The sequence below is a fragment of the Ochotona curzoniae genome, unplaced genomic scaffold (assembly GCF_017591425.1).
Source record: "Ochotona curzoniae isolate NIBS_2020 unplaced genomic scaffold, NIBS_Ocur_1.0 contig_4797, whole genome shotgun sequence".
Classification (NCBI taxonomy): domain Eukaryota; kingdom Metazoa; phylum Chordata; class Mammalia; order Lagomorpha; family Ochotonidae; genus Ochotona; species Ochotona curzoniae.
The window spans coordinates 356,988-372,799 of record NW_024466390.1 but is presented as its reverse complement, the minus strand read 5'-3'; the positions used below and the strand labels follow the sequence as shown (position 1 = coordinate 372,799).

Genomic DNA, 15,812 nt, shown 5'->3' with positions numbered 1-15,812 from the left:
ATTGACTTATTGTAGGAAGTTTGGGATATTTTGTTATTTTTAAAAAAATACATTTTACTTTTTTATTTTATGAGGTCTACTTATTTACTTATTTTGAAAAGGTGGATTTTACAGAGAGAGAAAGATCTTTCATCCACAGATTCACTCCTGAAACGGCCAGAACACCTGGAACTGAGAGGATCCGAAGCCAGGAGCCAGGATCTTCTTCTGGATCTCCCATGTGGGTGCAGGATCCCAAGGACTTGGGCCATTCTCTGCTGCATTCCCAGGTTATTAGCAGGGACCTGGATCAGACGTGGAGCACCTGGGAAGTGAGCCGGTACCTATTTGAGATCCCAGTGCTACAGGCAAAGGATCAGCTTGTTATCCCACTGCGGCAGTCCTTGACATAACATGATGTTTAAGTTTACATGATGGCCAGAGGTTTAGTGGTTCCTCTAAACAAAGAATTGAACAAATAGAGACCGTAATCCAAGCAGAGAATGGGCAAGGGCTAAACATACTAACCTGAGGAAAAGATGCTCAACTTCTATCATAACAAAGTAAATGTTAAAAGGGTCGCAGTCATTAAAGCTGTAATAGTACATAATTTCCACCAATTGGCTTGAAAGATTTAAAGCCTGATTTTGTGTGACTGTTTAATGGATATCTTTTTCTAGCTCATTTATATAACAATCTACTAACCAGGTCAGCCACAAGCTGCAGCATGGTTGTTATTTAAATGTTCTCACTACCTGTGAGGTGTGTTTATTGTACAGTTTATTCCTAGCTGCAGTAGAACGGAATGCAGCAGTACTGGTTGTGACAGCACCACACAGTTATGTCTCTAGGAGTGAGGTTCCTACTCAAAATACCAAGGTATCGGGAATACAGTTAGGATTATTTTAGTGATGTCCCTTTTCTAACACATCTTAGTGTTCTAGAGCCCATATTTTCTCTTGGGTGCATTTGTTCCTTGAGGAGACTTCATGACCCATCCAGGGGCGTGCAAAGGAAGGTGTACTGATTTCACGCCCTCCCAGCCAGGGCCCCTTTCTCATGAAGCAACAAGGAACCATGCTGCTCTGTGACCTCTGGCACACAAAAGCATATCAGAGGCGTCGCACAGATTTTTAGACCCAGGCATTCTGACACGGGAGGGAGACAGGTGTCACTTACCTCACTTTTTGTTTTAACAGCTGTGTTCATTGAGAGCCTCTGTTGTGGTACAAGTTAAGCTGTTTTGTGGGAGCCAGCATCCCTTATGATGAGGTGCTGTTTCCACTTCTCTGCTCCAGTTTTGATGATCCAGCTCTCTGCTAACGTGCCTGGGAAAGCAGCAGAGAATTGTGCTTGGGGCCCCTGCCAACCAAATGAGAGCCCTGGATAGAGTTCCAAGCTCCTAACGTTCCTAGCCTAGGCTGGCCACTACAGCCTCTGATGAGTGAATACACAGATCTCTCTCTCTCTCTCTCTCTCTCTCTCTCTCTCTCTGTGCTTTTCAAATGAAAATTAAGAAATAAATGCAGCCCTGACTTTTGTGATACTTGAGGTGTGAACCAGCAGATGAGAGGCAAATGAATCTCTCCCCCTCCCCCTTTAACTCCCCTATCCCTTTCCTGCCCAGATTCTCTCTGCCTTTCCAATAAATTTAAGAAAATTTGTGAGTTTGTATAAGATTGAATTAAAAGATATGTTTAATTTATCGCAAAAAAATTGAAATGCATTCAGTTTTTTCATAATGCCTCACATTGTCCACGAACTTTCTGAAGATTCCATATGCTTAGGTCAAATGCCTCTGCACCAAAATAAAGGGTTTTGCTCCTCAGTTTTACATGAAAAATTTTTTTTGAGTATCCTTGTATTTTATTGCTATGCAATACCCATATGGACAACATGAAAAATATCTAAGATGGGGAAAAACATTTGTAATTGCATCACCAACAAAGCACAGATGGCTTCCACCAGGTGTTCTCTCTGATGCCTCAGTTTTTTCTTGGGCTGTAATAGAGTGTGTGTCATTTAGTGAACTCATCCAGTGCCTTGTTTCATCATTTGTTATGTTGCTGCATAATCTCCATAATCGTGTTTTAATGACTGAGTTGTACTTCATGTAATGAATGCATGCCAGTTGTCTTATGTGTTGTTAAGTGTTTTGGTTACCTCTGGAAAAGTCTGTGAACCGTGTTATCAGGCGTGGCGTTTTCCGGCAAACGTAGCTCTGCCCACTGGGATGCAGCTCTGTAGAAACAGAGACTCAGGGAAATCCCCTGGCTCCAACACATCCCCCCCTCCTCTCCAAACCCACTCAAGAGTCCTCCGTGCAAGCTCGCCTGTAGGAAATGCAGAAAGTTAAAACACCAGTTCTCAACAGCTCCGTCTGTTTTTTATTACCTAGTTACATAAATATAGAGCCCTTGAAAGGAGCTTTTAACTTAAATTTTAGCTTGCTCTAAGATGACAGTTTCCACTATTTTCTAATGAATGTGTTTGTGCTTGGTTATTTTTCAGGACAGTTATTATTGAAGTCCGGCACATCAGAATGCAGAATCCCCCGTCAGTACCACCCAAGGGCCAAGGTAAAAATAAGCCGGGCTGAGGAAAATGCTAACAATATGCATATTTCAGTAGGGATGTTGAAAGCCATTGCCCTCTCATCGTAAAGTGACTCATTTCCTAGAATTGAAAGTGGAGGCTGGAAGGACACGTGAAAGCTCAGTTCCCCGGTGAGCCAAGGGAACCTGCCTGATGCCTGAGTTAGAAGGAGGCGTCTCTCTGACAGCTGCTGACCACAGAGCTGGCCCATCCCGTGCTAGAGTCACAGAGCCCAGCCTTTCAGCTCATAGGCCACTGGCACTCGGAGATGTGTGAAGTACTGTTTCCACAGAAGCAGAGTGACACAGGTGTTTTGGGTTGTCAACGAATATATACATACAGTATGCAGACTTATCCACAGTGTTGCTCTCTCTGGTCTCAATCCATGCTCCCACATGGACTGAAAATACTCAATGGAAAATTCTAGATCTAAAAGTATGCACTGTTCTGAGTAGCATACTGAAATCCCACACTTTCTGGCTCCTTCCCACCCCCAGTGGGAATCACCCCCCTGTGCCCATAGATCCACGGCCATTAGTGGCTTGGGAGCCATGTTAGCTGTCAGCACTCATTATAGTACTGGTAACTACCCACAGTTTCAGGCGGCCTCTGGGGGTGTCGGAGTGTAGTCCCTTAGGTGGGGGAGGATGCTGCTGTGTGTGTGTATCTATGCATGCATGTATGTGCACATGCTCCTATGTAGAAAATGCTTGTTTGCATGTGTCTTTGACCCCTTTCTTGCCATAGCCATTTGAAAAGAAGCATTTAAAAAAACCATTTCTCCTCCATATAATTTCTAAAAAAAAATTTTTTATTTTATTTTATTTTTATTGTAAAGTCAGATATATAGAGAGGAGGAAAAACAGGGAGGAAGACCGTCTGTCCACTGATTCACTCCCCAGATTGGCCGGAGCTGAGCCAATCTGAAGCCAGGAGCTTCCTCCAGATCTCCCATGCAGGTGTAGGATCCCAAGGCTTTGGGCTGTCCTTGGCTGCTTTCCCAGGCCACAAGCGGGGAGCTGGATGAGAAGTGGAGCAGCTAGGATTAGAACTTGCTCCCATATGGGATCCCGGTGCATACAAGGTGAGGACTTTAGCTGCTGGGCTGCCATGCTGGGCCAAATTTCTAAAGATTTTTTTTTTTTAAATCAAGGTTCATTTAACAGGAACTTTCTTGAGCTTTATTAACAAAGAGCTGGACTCCTGTGATGATAATAAATGATTCGGTTATCTTCACCATAAAGGATGTGTCTTTAGGGGGGAAATCCATCTTCCTTCTGCCCCTGCCTTGTCTCTTCACACAAGAGAAGTTTTGTGTGAAGACATGTGTGAAAAATGATAGTTCTAATGATGCCCAATTGGGCTGCATTAGTGGAAGATGTCGCTTTCAGTGAAGGAAGCAATTTTCTTTAGCAAACGAAGTGTGGCTGATCTGCTTGGATCTCCCTGCTGTAGCAGAGAAGTGTCCCAGCTCTTGAGATGGGGCCTAGAAATCGGGGTCTTCCACTTAGTAGTCTAACCTTAGGTGCATCACGTGACCTCGACTTCTTCACTGTATCTATACAATGCAGGTACTACCTACCCTAGTAAAATCTCACTGCCTGAAAGAGATGCCTGTCACTTCAGCCAGCTCCTGTTGATTGCACGGTAGACACTTGAAAGATAGCAACTGTTTCTTTTGGTGATTTCTGTGAAGATCTGGGCTGGCTTTGCCTTCAGTGTGGACAGCCATGAGTGTACCTCCCACTTGAGATGCTGGATGGCCTTAGAAGGCCATGGGTGAACCAAAGAAGGGGTTCCTGGGGAGTAAGCAGGGAGCAGGACCTCCCCACCCCACACCTTGGCTTGATTTTGATCCAGGCACTGGGCCTTAAGGAGAGCAGTGGTCCTTGAGGGACATAAAAAATTGGGCCGTCACGCCAGGATCAGAGAGCAGGTGAGAATGGGAAGAGGGGCAGGCTCTGAACAAGGGCATGAGTCTGCTGTTGTTCTTCTCCAGAATGCTCTTCAGCCCTTTAGGAGGGCGGCCATGGCGGGGAGGCTGCCATGATCAAAGGTATACACAGTCACCATTCCAGCTGGCATTCTCTTCCTCGTCTGAGCAGGCCAGGGAAGGTGGAATCCGCTAGAGGAGAGAATAGCAGACCAAGGATGAAAAACCTGCACTCCTTGTCCCATGTCTGCCTCCAATCAGCTGAGAAACCTCCGTCTACCTATTAGAAAAGTCAAGAGTACTACCACATCGCTTTCTGGGAAACAAAGCCCATTCCTATACCACACCTCTCACCCACCTTCTGGTCGGGCCGCTTCTGTTTTTGCATCTACCTCTCTTTCACAGTAGCCTAATCATTGATTTGGCCATAAAATGAGGCCTCTCAAGCCTACCTTGATATTCAGTGGCTTCAAACACTGGCTCATCAATCACTGCTGGGTGGAAGATGCTTAAACCCCAAGCCTGGTATTTGACAGAGAAAGATGTGACAGATAATATCTAAAAGACCTCAATCAATCACAGGCCTCCTGTGAGATTCACTCTGCCCTGGAACACCACATCCTTCTTTGTTTCTTTCTTTCTTTCTTTCTTTCTTTCTTTCTTTCTTTCTTTCTTTCTTTCTTTCTTTCTTTCTTCTTTCCTTCCTTCCTTTCTTTCTTTCTTTCTTTCCTTCCTTCCTTCCTTCCTTCTTTCTTTCTTTCTTTCTTTTAGATGTATTTGTTTTGGGGGCCAGGACCATGGTATAGTAGGTTAAACTGCTTATAGCAGTGACATCCCACATGGGCACTGGTTCTAGTCCTGGCTGCTCTACTAACAGTCAAGCTCCTTACTTATTAATGGCCTAGAAAAGCAACAGGGGATAGCCCAAGATCTTGGGACCCTGCACCTATGGGGAGACCTGGGCGGAAGCTCATGGCTCTTGGCTTTGGATCAGCTTAGCTTTGGACATTGCAGCCATTTGGGAAGTGAATCAGCAGATGGAAGACTCATTCTGTCTCTCTTTCTCTGTATATCCTTCTCTCTTCAATCCTACCTTTCAAATAAAAATAAAAACTTTTTTAAAAAAAGATTTGTTTTTTAAAAGGCAGAGTTACAGAGAGACAGGAAGACACAAAGAAAAATCTTCCATCCCCTCCCTGGTTTATACTCTAGGTGGCCAAATTTAGGCCAAACTGAAGCCAGGAACCAGGAGCTTCTCCCAGGTTTCCTACATGGGTGCAGGGTCCCAAGGCTTTGGCCGTCCTCATCCATTTCCCCAGGCCACAAGTGGGGAGCTGGATGGGTAGTGGGACAGCCAGGACACAAACTGGGGCCCATATAGGATGCTGATGTCTCTGGTGGTATCTTTATCTGCTATATTACTCCAGCCCCACCACACCCCTTGTTTCGTTCAATACACACAGTAAGTGAAATATAATCTTTGATCCAAGTATTAAGGGGAATCGATTACTTTTGTCAAGATCACTCAGTAAATGAGTGACTTCAGATTTTGAACCTAGATCTTCCGCTGTGCCATCTGTAAACTTATAAATAATGTTCCAATAGTTTTCGATCATTCTTTTTCCTCTCTGACCAAACATATCTAACTTAATCATATGCTTGAATGTTAATGCTTAAAGGCATTTTTAAACCAAAGTAGCCAAAAAATCCTATCTTAAATTATGAGAGAATATATAAGTAAGAAAAATCATACATACAACAGTATGTATGGAATAGACCATTATTTGCTGACATACTCATTTATCCATTCAAATGTTTTGTGTGTGAGAATACTACTAGTTTTAGCAGAAAAAGAAACTCAGCTTTATTAATTATGAATGTGTTTACCATAGTCAAATATAATCATTTATGTGATGAGAAGTTTGCTGGGCACATACCATTTATTAATTCAGTGCTCATTGATTGGTTTGCCACACCTTGGATGACAACCTGTAAGTTATAGTGGTTTTGAATTCCTAACCTGGAAACACATGCACACTATACACACTTATAAATAAAGTTCAGGTAGAATGCCACCCTGAGTGGTAAGGCTTGAGACAAGTCTTGGGCAATAACACATCACCTCCTCACCCGGGTTTTTGTAGTGGGAACTGGCTTAGTGCTGACCAAGGTCATTTACACCACAAGCCATGGTCACGTGTTGTGAGCACTCCTTAGCAAAATCCCATTGAAATAGCAGGCACATATGCAGTTATCTAGGTCCAAGCCTGCCTCATGTTACATGGAAGGAAGTGAGATCCAGATCAAAGGCCAGTGGCTGGGAAGCACAGCACGTAAGACCTCTGCTGAGCACTTCTACATACATAGCTGTCAACCTCAACCAGATAGAATTGAGACAAAGCATATGAGCTTAAATCCAAGAAGAGCTAACAGGCTTGTAGGCTAAGAAAACTAGTGAGAAATTCTAATTCCTTCTAAATGTGTCCTAATTTCAGGTAAGGAGATTTAACATTGTAATATCACTGTAGGATAATTTATACTCTATTTTAAAACTTGCACTATAATTTGATGTTATCATTATGCCTTTCTCTGTGGCAAGAGTGCTTGTAAAATCTCCAGTGGTTTTTTTCTCTCTCATGCTTACAGAATGTAGCAAATTGGGTTGAAAGTTTTCTTCTATCTTCCTTTTTTTTTTTTTTTTAAATTTTGAACGAATAGAAATGTAAGGATATGTATTTTGGATTAGAAAAAGACTGAATCATAATCAGTGATAAAAGGCATGAAAACCTAAGGCCAACTATAGTTATAACATCCACTTGCAATTTGTTACAAATATGCTCCACAGTGATTAAATATGCAAATGAGGGGCCAGCACAGTGGCTTAACAGGCTAATACGCCTCCTGCAGTGTCAGCATCGCATTTGAGTGCCTGTTCATGTCCCAGCTACTCTACTTCTGATCCATCTCCCTGCTTATGACCTGGGAAAGCAGTGGAAGATGGACCAAGTCCTTGAGCCTCTGTCATCACGTGGGAGACCTGGAAGAAGCTCCTGGCCCTTAGCTACAGATCAGCTTAAGTCTAGCCATTACAGTCATTTGGGGGAATGAGCCAGCAGATGAAAGATCTAACTTTGTCTTTCTCTCTGTAAAGTATATCTTTCAAATAAAAATAGATATCTCTTTTTTTAAAAATTCAAGTGAACTCACCAGAGCATAGCACTCACAGGGGTGAGTCCTAGTATCATATGGCTGACTAATAGGAGCAGTTGATGTTTTTGCTGTACAAGGAAGGAAATATCCTCTGCAGTTGATGCCAGCTGAGAACTGGAGTGTACCTTGGATAAAGCAAGAGGAATCTTAAGTTCCTACACAGTTGGTATAAATATTGACCAAAAGTGTGCCTTTTAAAAGATTTGTTTATTTTTATTTGAAAAACACAGCAAGAGAAAGAGAGCGAGATCTTCCATCTACTGGTTCCCTCTAAAGATGGCCACTGCCGGCCAGGGCTGGGCCAAGCCTAAGCTACGAGCCTGGAGCTCTGTCTGTGTCTCCTGCATGGTGCAGAGGGCCAAGCATTTGGGCCATCTTTTGCTGCTTTCCTGGATTCATTATACTGGGGCGCTAGATTGGATGGGAAAAGAGGGAATTGGACCAGTGTCTTTATGGGGTACCAGAGTCGCAGGCAGTGGTATAACATACTACACCAGAATGCCAGTTACAAGAAAGATGTCCTTGTCTGCTTTACTGGAATCACAGAAACTCCTAGTGAGCCCTCTGTGCACTTCAAGATTTGGGTTTTGCCATTTCCATAAGCAAATTGGCTATAGATAAAAGGGACGGAACTCACCTGTGCCATATGACATGCTTTGTTTAACTTTAGTTTGCACACTGTGAATGTTATTTCTATTGAATAAGAATAATAAGCAGGAGGCAGAGAGAAAGATAGGTTATTTTTCACAAAGACACAGTGGCTCTTAGTGGCCCCTCTCTAACCACTGCAATTAGCTAAGCATGTGCTGTGCAATTGTAATTTACCTTCAAAACCTGTTCATTATTCAACTAAAAAACCACACCCATTGTTGTGCTGTATGTGGCATTGCCCGTGAAATTTTATGGGAAAAAAGCCTAAATTGTCTTATCTGATAAGGTATTTTGAAAATAAGTTGGGACATGAGAGGATCTTGGTGTCAGGTTCTTAGTTCTTTTCTAAAGTTCTTCATGAACTTCTTTAGCAGAGTTTAAAGCATGTTGGCATATAATGTATTCTCAGATAGGTGTAAAAGAGCTTTGAAAAGGCTTCACACTGTCAGTTTGTATCTATCATATCATGTGCTGTGAAAATGTTTTGGTACTGTGTTTTGATGCAACACCAAGCCAGAGCAAAGCCAATGTTCTTTTAACAAATGTGCATTGCCATTGAAAAGTCAGTGAGTAAGGAGCCAAGATGGAAGAACTCAGACTAAGCCAGGTCCGTTCCCTTACACCTGCTGAGATGAACGAACCCAACCACCTTGCATGCAGGAGTCTTCCTCTGTGGAGATGGAACCTATAAGCAGCATCTTCTCTTGCTGTCTGAGCATAACTTGGCTTTGGGGGACCCTACATGAAAGCCCTGTTCTTGAGTCTCCCTCCTGTTCTTGTTCTTTCCCTCCTCCCCCCAGCTCCCCACCTCTCTCAGTGTGTGAAGGACCACCTGGACAGCTCACTTTTGATCACTGTGTGATCTTATCTTGGCTTTCCATAGAGAATGGTTATTCCATCACAGTTAAGTAATTTCAGCTACCCTTTGTTGTCAGTGGTTGTGTTCTCCATAGTCCCAGAGAACACTGGATTATCAATTACTGCACTGAAGGGCTGTCCCAAGTTGCAACGTGCTTGGCAGAATCCAGTACCCGACCCTGTTCTTTGTGTGTTTCTGTTGTAAAGATATTTTATTTGCTGTATACTGCTGATTCCTTAACACTGAGCTCATAGACACAGTCCTGGAGCTCATGTCCAGTATGGCCTTCTTATGCTTAGGAAAGGACCATGGCCAGCACTAACAGTGAAATCCCCCATAAAACAAACTCTCTCTCTCTCTCTCTCTCTCACACACACACACACACACACACACACACACTGCAACGCCACATGGTGCTAAGGAGAACATGAGGAGGGATGAAGGCAAGGAAAGCAGGGTGCTGCCTCATGCGACCTTGGCTGGGACTCTGCATGTCAAGGGGCTCCACTGTCCTGAGTGACCATGGCACGTGGGTGGCACATGGCCATCCATAATCATAGACATCCCATGAGCATTGCTTTGGGGGTTACAAAGGAGCTACAGCAAGTAAGCCAATTCACAAACACACAATCTGTATGTAAAGAGAATCTGTGATGTAAGAACATAGTTTGTATAACCTTGAACTCAGAAATAATGACTTTGCACATAATTAATACTATAAATACAACGTGGTAAGTATATTATTTGAAAGTGAGCAGAAGTGTCTTAGCTGAGTAAAGCTACAAAGAAAACTAGTATTATCAGTTCTCTCTCTGCACATGGACTCCACAGTAGCAAAGGAGAACCACTGTAACTTGATGCTTTTCCATTTGATGGACAGCACTACTTGGCGACCTGATTATTGGGGAGAAAAACCACTCCCTGAGTATTACCAAAATATTATGTTTCCAAATATATGAAATTCATATGGAAACGTTTTGACATTAACAAGTGGTGTAAATGCTGTTCTTGGACTTCGGGTACCATTTTATGCTGCAGACCACATACAAATTGACATTTAGAAGCTGGTTTTGGTTAACTCCTTCGTGTTAGAAATTGGAACTTTCCTGTATAATAACTTCTGCAAAATACCACTGAGCATTATTACCATGCCATGCTGTTGACAGAAGAATAAATGGAAAACACACTCGTACCCTTGCAGAACAAAACAGCAATGACCTGGGTGGCTTGAAATTCAAACAGACCTTCCACCAAAGGAATTCTTATTGCAGGATGAAATGTTAGAGCTTAAGATACTCTTATTAGTAAATGCAGCTCGAGAGTGGGTTATTTGAAAAAGCCAGGTTTCCACCACTTTAACATCAGGCTGACAACCAGATAGCATGGAGCAGTGTTGGGTGGCCATTGGGCACCAGTCTCTCAGAAGTTCCAATTAGCCATGTAAATATATTTCATAGCATCACATGGCACTTAGTCAGAACCCCTGCTGCCTTTATGTCATTAACATAAGTGCAGGTGCAAATAGGGTTTATGTACTTTGATAGAAAACAGTTGGAGACATTTCACTGTGGGACACCCAACTTTCAGATTGCCTACATCTGTTCAAATAATGTCTCCAGTCCTGGTGACACGAACACAAGGGTGGAAACATCTGCCCCAGAGACCGTTTGCCATATAGCAGATGCTTGCATCTTGATTTATGCAGATGGTTTGTGTGATCACTTGCGCAGGAATAAAAGCCAAGTGGGCTGACAGAGGTATTTACAGTACTGTATGAGCCAAAAACACAGACTAGGCATGTTTGTTTGTAAAAGGCTAATATTAATAGGAGTGGAAATTCATAAATCTGGCAATGCCTTTAGAAGAATAAACACATTGTTGTTATCTTTCAATTAGTTGGCATCAAAATATCCTAAAAAAAAAAATGCTTGTGTTTAAATTCCCAGAATCCATCTGACATTGAAAGCAGCAACATTTATTCTCATTTTGTTAAGTAACTTAAAATGGTTTGAATGCATTTTGTACTAAAAGCCCTTTAAAAACACTGCTCTGTGTTTGAAAAAGAAGCATATACTGCCAAGGGAATCTTGTAATGATATCCCTTAAAAGCAATGGGAAACATGAAAGTCATCAACTTGATCATAATTTCTAAAGCTTATAAAGTATTACATATTTTACATTTTCAAGAACTTGATTAATTTTTTAAAAGTTTGTTTACTTTGGAAGAGTTATATAGAGGGAGAAACAGAGATCTTCCATCTATTCCAAATGACTGAAAAGGCCAGTGTCGGCTCAGGCCAAAGCCAGGAGCCAGAAGCTTCTTCTAGCTTTCCCAAATGTGCACAGGAACCTAGACATTTGGACCATCCTCCACTGCTTTCCCAGGCATGAGCAGGGAACTGGGTGGGAAGTGGAGCAGCCGGGATATGAACCCACATCACAGGTGGCAGTTTGGCTCGCTACACCCCAGGAGTCCCAAACATCTAATTACTTCATCTTTTACTCTGACATTGCCTTTTAGTGACATATTAATTACGATTTGTATTTTATTTAGGGTGAATGACCTTTTAATGCTTAGTAACCCAAGTTCTGTTCTATTGATCTATTATTCTCAAAGAGACAAATGTGAGAAAGATGTAAGAAAAAAAACTAATAATAAAATCAAGACATTTCCCATTTTAATGCTCTCTTCTCATTCACACATACACACACAGAGAGTGTCAGAAGACAGAAGTGAAATGTTGAAAAGTTCTCAAAGTTTTTGTTTGGGGGCCCCTGAGCACTCTTAAAACTTCTGGAGACTCTAATGAGCAAATGTGAATGAGGATTTGAACTATCCATGTGTATCAAATTCATGATGAGTAGAAAATAAATTTGTTGGATTGAAAAATAAGAATATAAGCTTATTATACACTAACGTAAATAATTTCATTTAGTGAAATTGTGTTTTTGAAAACAAACAATTAGTGAGAAGACAGACATTGACTTGGGTGGTGGTGTTTTTTATTATTATTTTTCTTTGAAGACAGCTGGAGCTTCATATCTGATCCTTCTTGTATAAGTGGTTGTGATGTTTGAAGAAAATCCAGTTTTATACTCTCTACAAAGGGAAGAATTATTTCTATTGTTATTTCAGATCACTGTAGATACTGTTCTTTGATACTTCATCATACCAAAATACCCTGCTTGTCAGTGGGAACTTCTTAAAATGTAGCTGTTAATGTGAAATTTAAAACAATGCCAGTTTTCTTCTCCCACGTAGCAACACCGACACCAAGACCCTGCCCTGTGTTCTTGCAGAGCTTACTCTGAGAAGCCCTGCTGTAGTCAGAGAAAACCACCACCAGCACAGATGAAGAATTAGCATCTTGCTCAGACTCCTCTGGGTGGGCAGGGGTAGAACCAAGGCCAGACACCTGTTGCCCATCTCACATGGAACAAAGGTGACTTTTTATCTCTGAGGAACCTTTAACTTCCCCTCCCTCCACCAACCCCCACTAGGAGGAGAGAACCCCACATCTAAACCAGGCCCCACAGCCCCGATGTCCTCTGAAGGAGCAAGGCTCACTGCGGTGGGAGGAAATTAGCAATCTGTTAGACTTTCTAGACTTTTGTTTTCAGTCATCTCATAGAAGCTGGTGGTTTCAGATTAGAAAAGCACCTAGGAAATGTGTATGATGGCTAAAATTACAGAAGACCTGAGTAGTGATTGGTGCGGTTTTTTATTCCACTTCTGCTCATTTAAACACAAAACAAGGGGGAAAAAAGTATCTTGCCAGTGCTTGAAAGTGTCAAAAAGTGGACTGTGCAGTTGTTGCTTTGTAACAATCAGAATCTGATAGAAACCTGGCTTATTTCCTGTGGCTGTGCTAAAGAGGCTGGCTACTCATACAGGAAGACCAATGTCTGAGTGTCAGGGTATCACAGATCGCCCTGTGTAGGTTTCATCACTGCCTCTGCTTCATGCAGTTGAGAGGCAGAGAGAGAGAGAGAGAGGACTCGTAATCACTGCTTCACTCCCCACGTGCCTGCAGCAGCCAGAGAGCCAGAAACTCCCGCATAGGGGTGGTAGAAACTGAGCCGCCCAAGCTGTTGCTGCTGCTTCCGCCTTCCAAGGTCCATGAGGCAGGAGACCTGGGTTAGGAGCCTGAAGCAGGTGGGTGAGCCCATGCACTGCCTTGGGGGGACAACTTGGGCCACACACATGCACCCAACTTGGATTTCTGGCATTAAGATAGTGAGAAAGTGTGGTCTTGCTCTCCTGACAGTTCCGCTCCCCTACTGGCAAAGGAGAGTCAGAGAGATCCTGCAATGGATCCCAAGGCACTCCCCGGACGTCTAAGCAGAGGAATTGCACAGCATCACTAGGGTTTCCATGAGCTGAAATGGAGAGAGGATCGCTTGGATGCCAGATAGACCCAAGTTCAAGTCCAGCTGTCACTCCAGGCAGCTCCATGACCCTGCGAGAAGTAGGAGCAGGGGGAAGTGAAGTGTCAGGTCAGGGGTACAGTCTGTGTCCTGGCCAAAGTGCTTTGGTTCTGTGCTTCCTAGTAAGGGGTGGGAGGGGAATGGACATGGGAGAATGGAGGCAGGAAAAGTCTGCGTAACCTAAAGTAGGGACCAACAGGATGGGGATAAGACCACAGCCTTGAGTGGACATGAGGCCTGTGCAGGGGGCCACAGGGGGGCTCTCCATTGTATTTCCTGGTTCAACCATTAGCAGCCTGTTTACTTCATAAATAACACTTGGGTAAGACTGCTAGGGATTGAGCTGGCAGTGAACTCGGCAAGCCCTCCACACACCCCCACCCCCTCCCTGCCTTTTCAACTGTTACCTGTCAGATATGTTCCCTTGAGGACAAGACAGGCAGAGAAAGATAACAGCCACCTATAGACAAGGCCTGGGTTAGACCTCCCGGAGAGCTGGGAGCCCCCCACCCTGGGGTTCAGAGTCTACCAGGCCAGCCTGGGGCAGGGGAGTGGAGTGGAGAACAGGCTTGTGAAACCTTTTTCTAAGATGTGCTTTTATTCCAGGCAGGACTTGATGTGGATTCACGTATTTACTTTACCCTCACTCATCCTCTCCAGGAAGGATTTATAAACCTATTTGTGTAGTGTAATCAAAAACAAAAGGGGACCCAGTGTAATCACTCAGTGTTTCTAAATCCTCACCTTGCATCTGCCAGGATCCCACATGGGTACCAGTTCATGTTCCAACTGTTCCACTTTCCATCTAGCTCCCTGCTGTGGCCTGGGAAAGCAGTAGAGGATGGCTTATAGCCTTGGGACCCTGAACCCACATGGGAGACCTGGAAGAGGCTCCAGGCTACCTGTTTTGAATCAGCTCAGCTCTGGCCATTGTAGCCACTTGGGGAGTGCACCAGTGGTTGGAGAATGTTTCTCTGTGTCTCTCATCCTCTTTGTAAATCTGACTTTCCAATAAAAATAAATAAACCTTAAAAAAAAAAAAGGGACTGTTGAATGAGTTCCCACAAAGAGGCCTCTCTTTTTCCCATGCAGTTCATGTCCAAAGTCATGAAGGAGAGACAGAGTTCTGGATGTAGGGCAGAGTTGGTGTCTTGGAGAGAGAACAGGAGTAACCTGGACCAGCCCACTGAGAAACACAGGGAAGCCTGTTGGGAACAAGTAAAAAGATGATGGGTCAGGCTTCCAGTCCTGGGTCCAGGGTCCCCATGCAAATTGCCACAGGAAAATAGTGGAGGGTGGTATTCCCCGAGGGGAAGCTCTGGCACCAAGTCTTCGGAGAGCACAGACATCCCCACGAGGCAGGCAGAAGGCAGGGGAACTGCAGGACCACTGCATTTTTTGATCACCAAGCAGATGGAGAACTAACTCCTGCTTCTTCCCACACTGTGACCCTGAATGTGTACATAGCTGGTCAGCTCTGCCAATGTCTGTCTGGTTATGTCACAGCCTGTCATATCCAGTGCTCTTGCTTTTCTCCCACATGTGGTGAGTATTCTAGGTGGCCTCTCTGCATGAAGGAGCTGCCCTTGACTAGACAAAATAAGGAACCATCCAGGTGCAGGTGCACAAAAATGAAGGGATACTTTATTCCTTAACAACCCACGACCTTCCAGCTCTGTGCCCTCCTTCATACACCTTGGACACAAAAGCTGAGGAATGCAGCAGCTGGCAGCCAAGATGAATGATGGAGATTTGTGATCCAAAGCTGTATCAGAAGTAAAGATGGAAGGCACAGTCGTGTGGCTCTTTTGTTTTGAAAGTGTAGGTTTCTGTATCCCTCCAAAATGGTCCCACAGCCAAAAGGAAGCCTGCTTGGCATTAGGGCTTGTGAAGAACGTCTGGGCAAATACAGCCTGTCACTTTTGATGGCACTGCTGGAGTGGGATTAGACACGTGTGTCCTCGGTTCAACATTGGCACAACATGTCCCTCCTGAGGTCAGAACCCTGGCTCTGTGCTTTTCCCACTCGGGGAGAGGCATTCTTCACCCCGTGTAGCTCCCCAGGCCAACTACTGTGGAAACCCGAGATTGCAAAAGCCAGGCTCTGTCCTGGCCTTGGCTGGTGAAGCTTTGCTAAGAGGCATACCTCTGCAGCCC

At 43.8% G+C, this 15,812-nt stretch overlaps 1 protein-coding gene across 1 annotated transcript in view; it reads left to right on the top strand.

Moving 5' to 3' along the window:
* Positions 1–15,812, top strand: part of ZNF438 (zinc finger protein 438) — a 136,451-nt gene that overhangs the window by 107,174 nt on the left and 13,465 nt on the right. The window contains exon 5 of the mRNA XM_040988071.1: positions 2,491–2,558. Coding sequence (XP_040844005.1) covers positions 2,522–2,558 — 37 coding nt within the window. The 5' untranslated portion in view covers positions 2,491–2,521. The remainder of the gene's footprint in view (positions 1–2,490; positions 2,559–15,812) is intronic.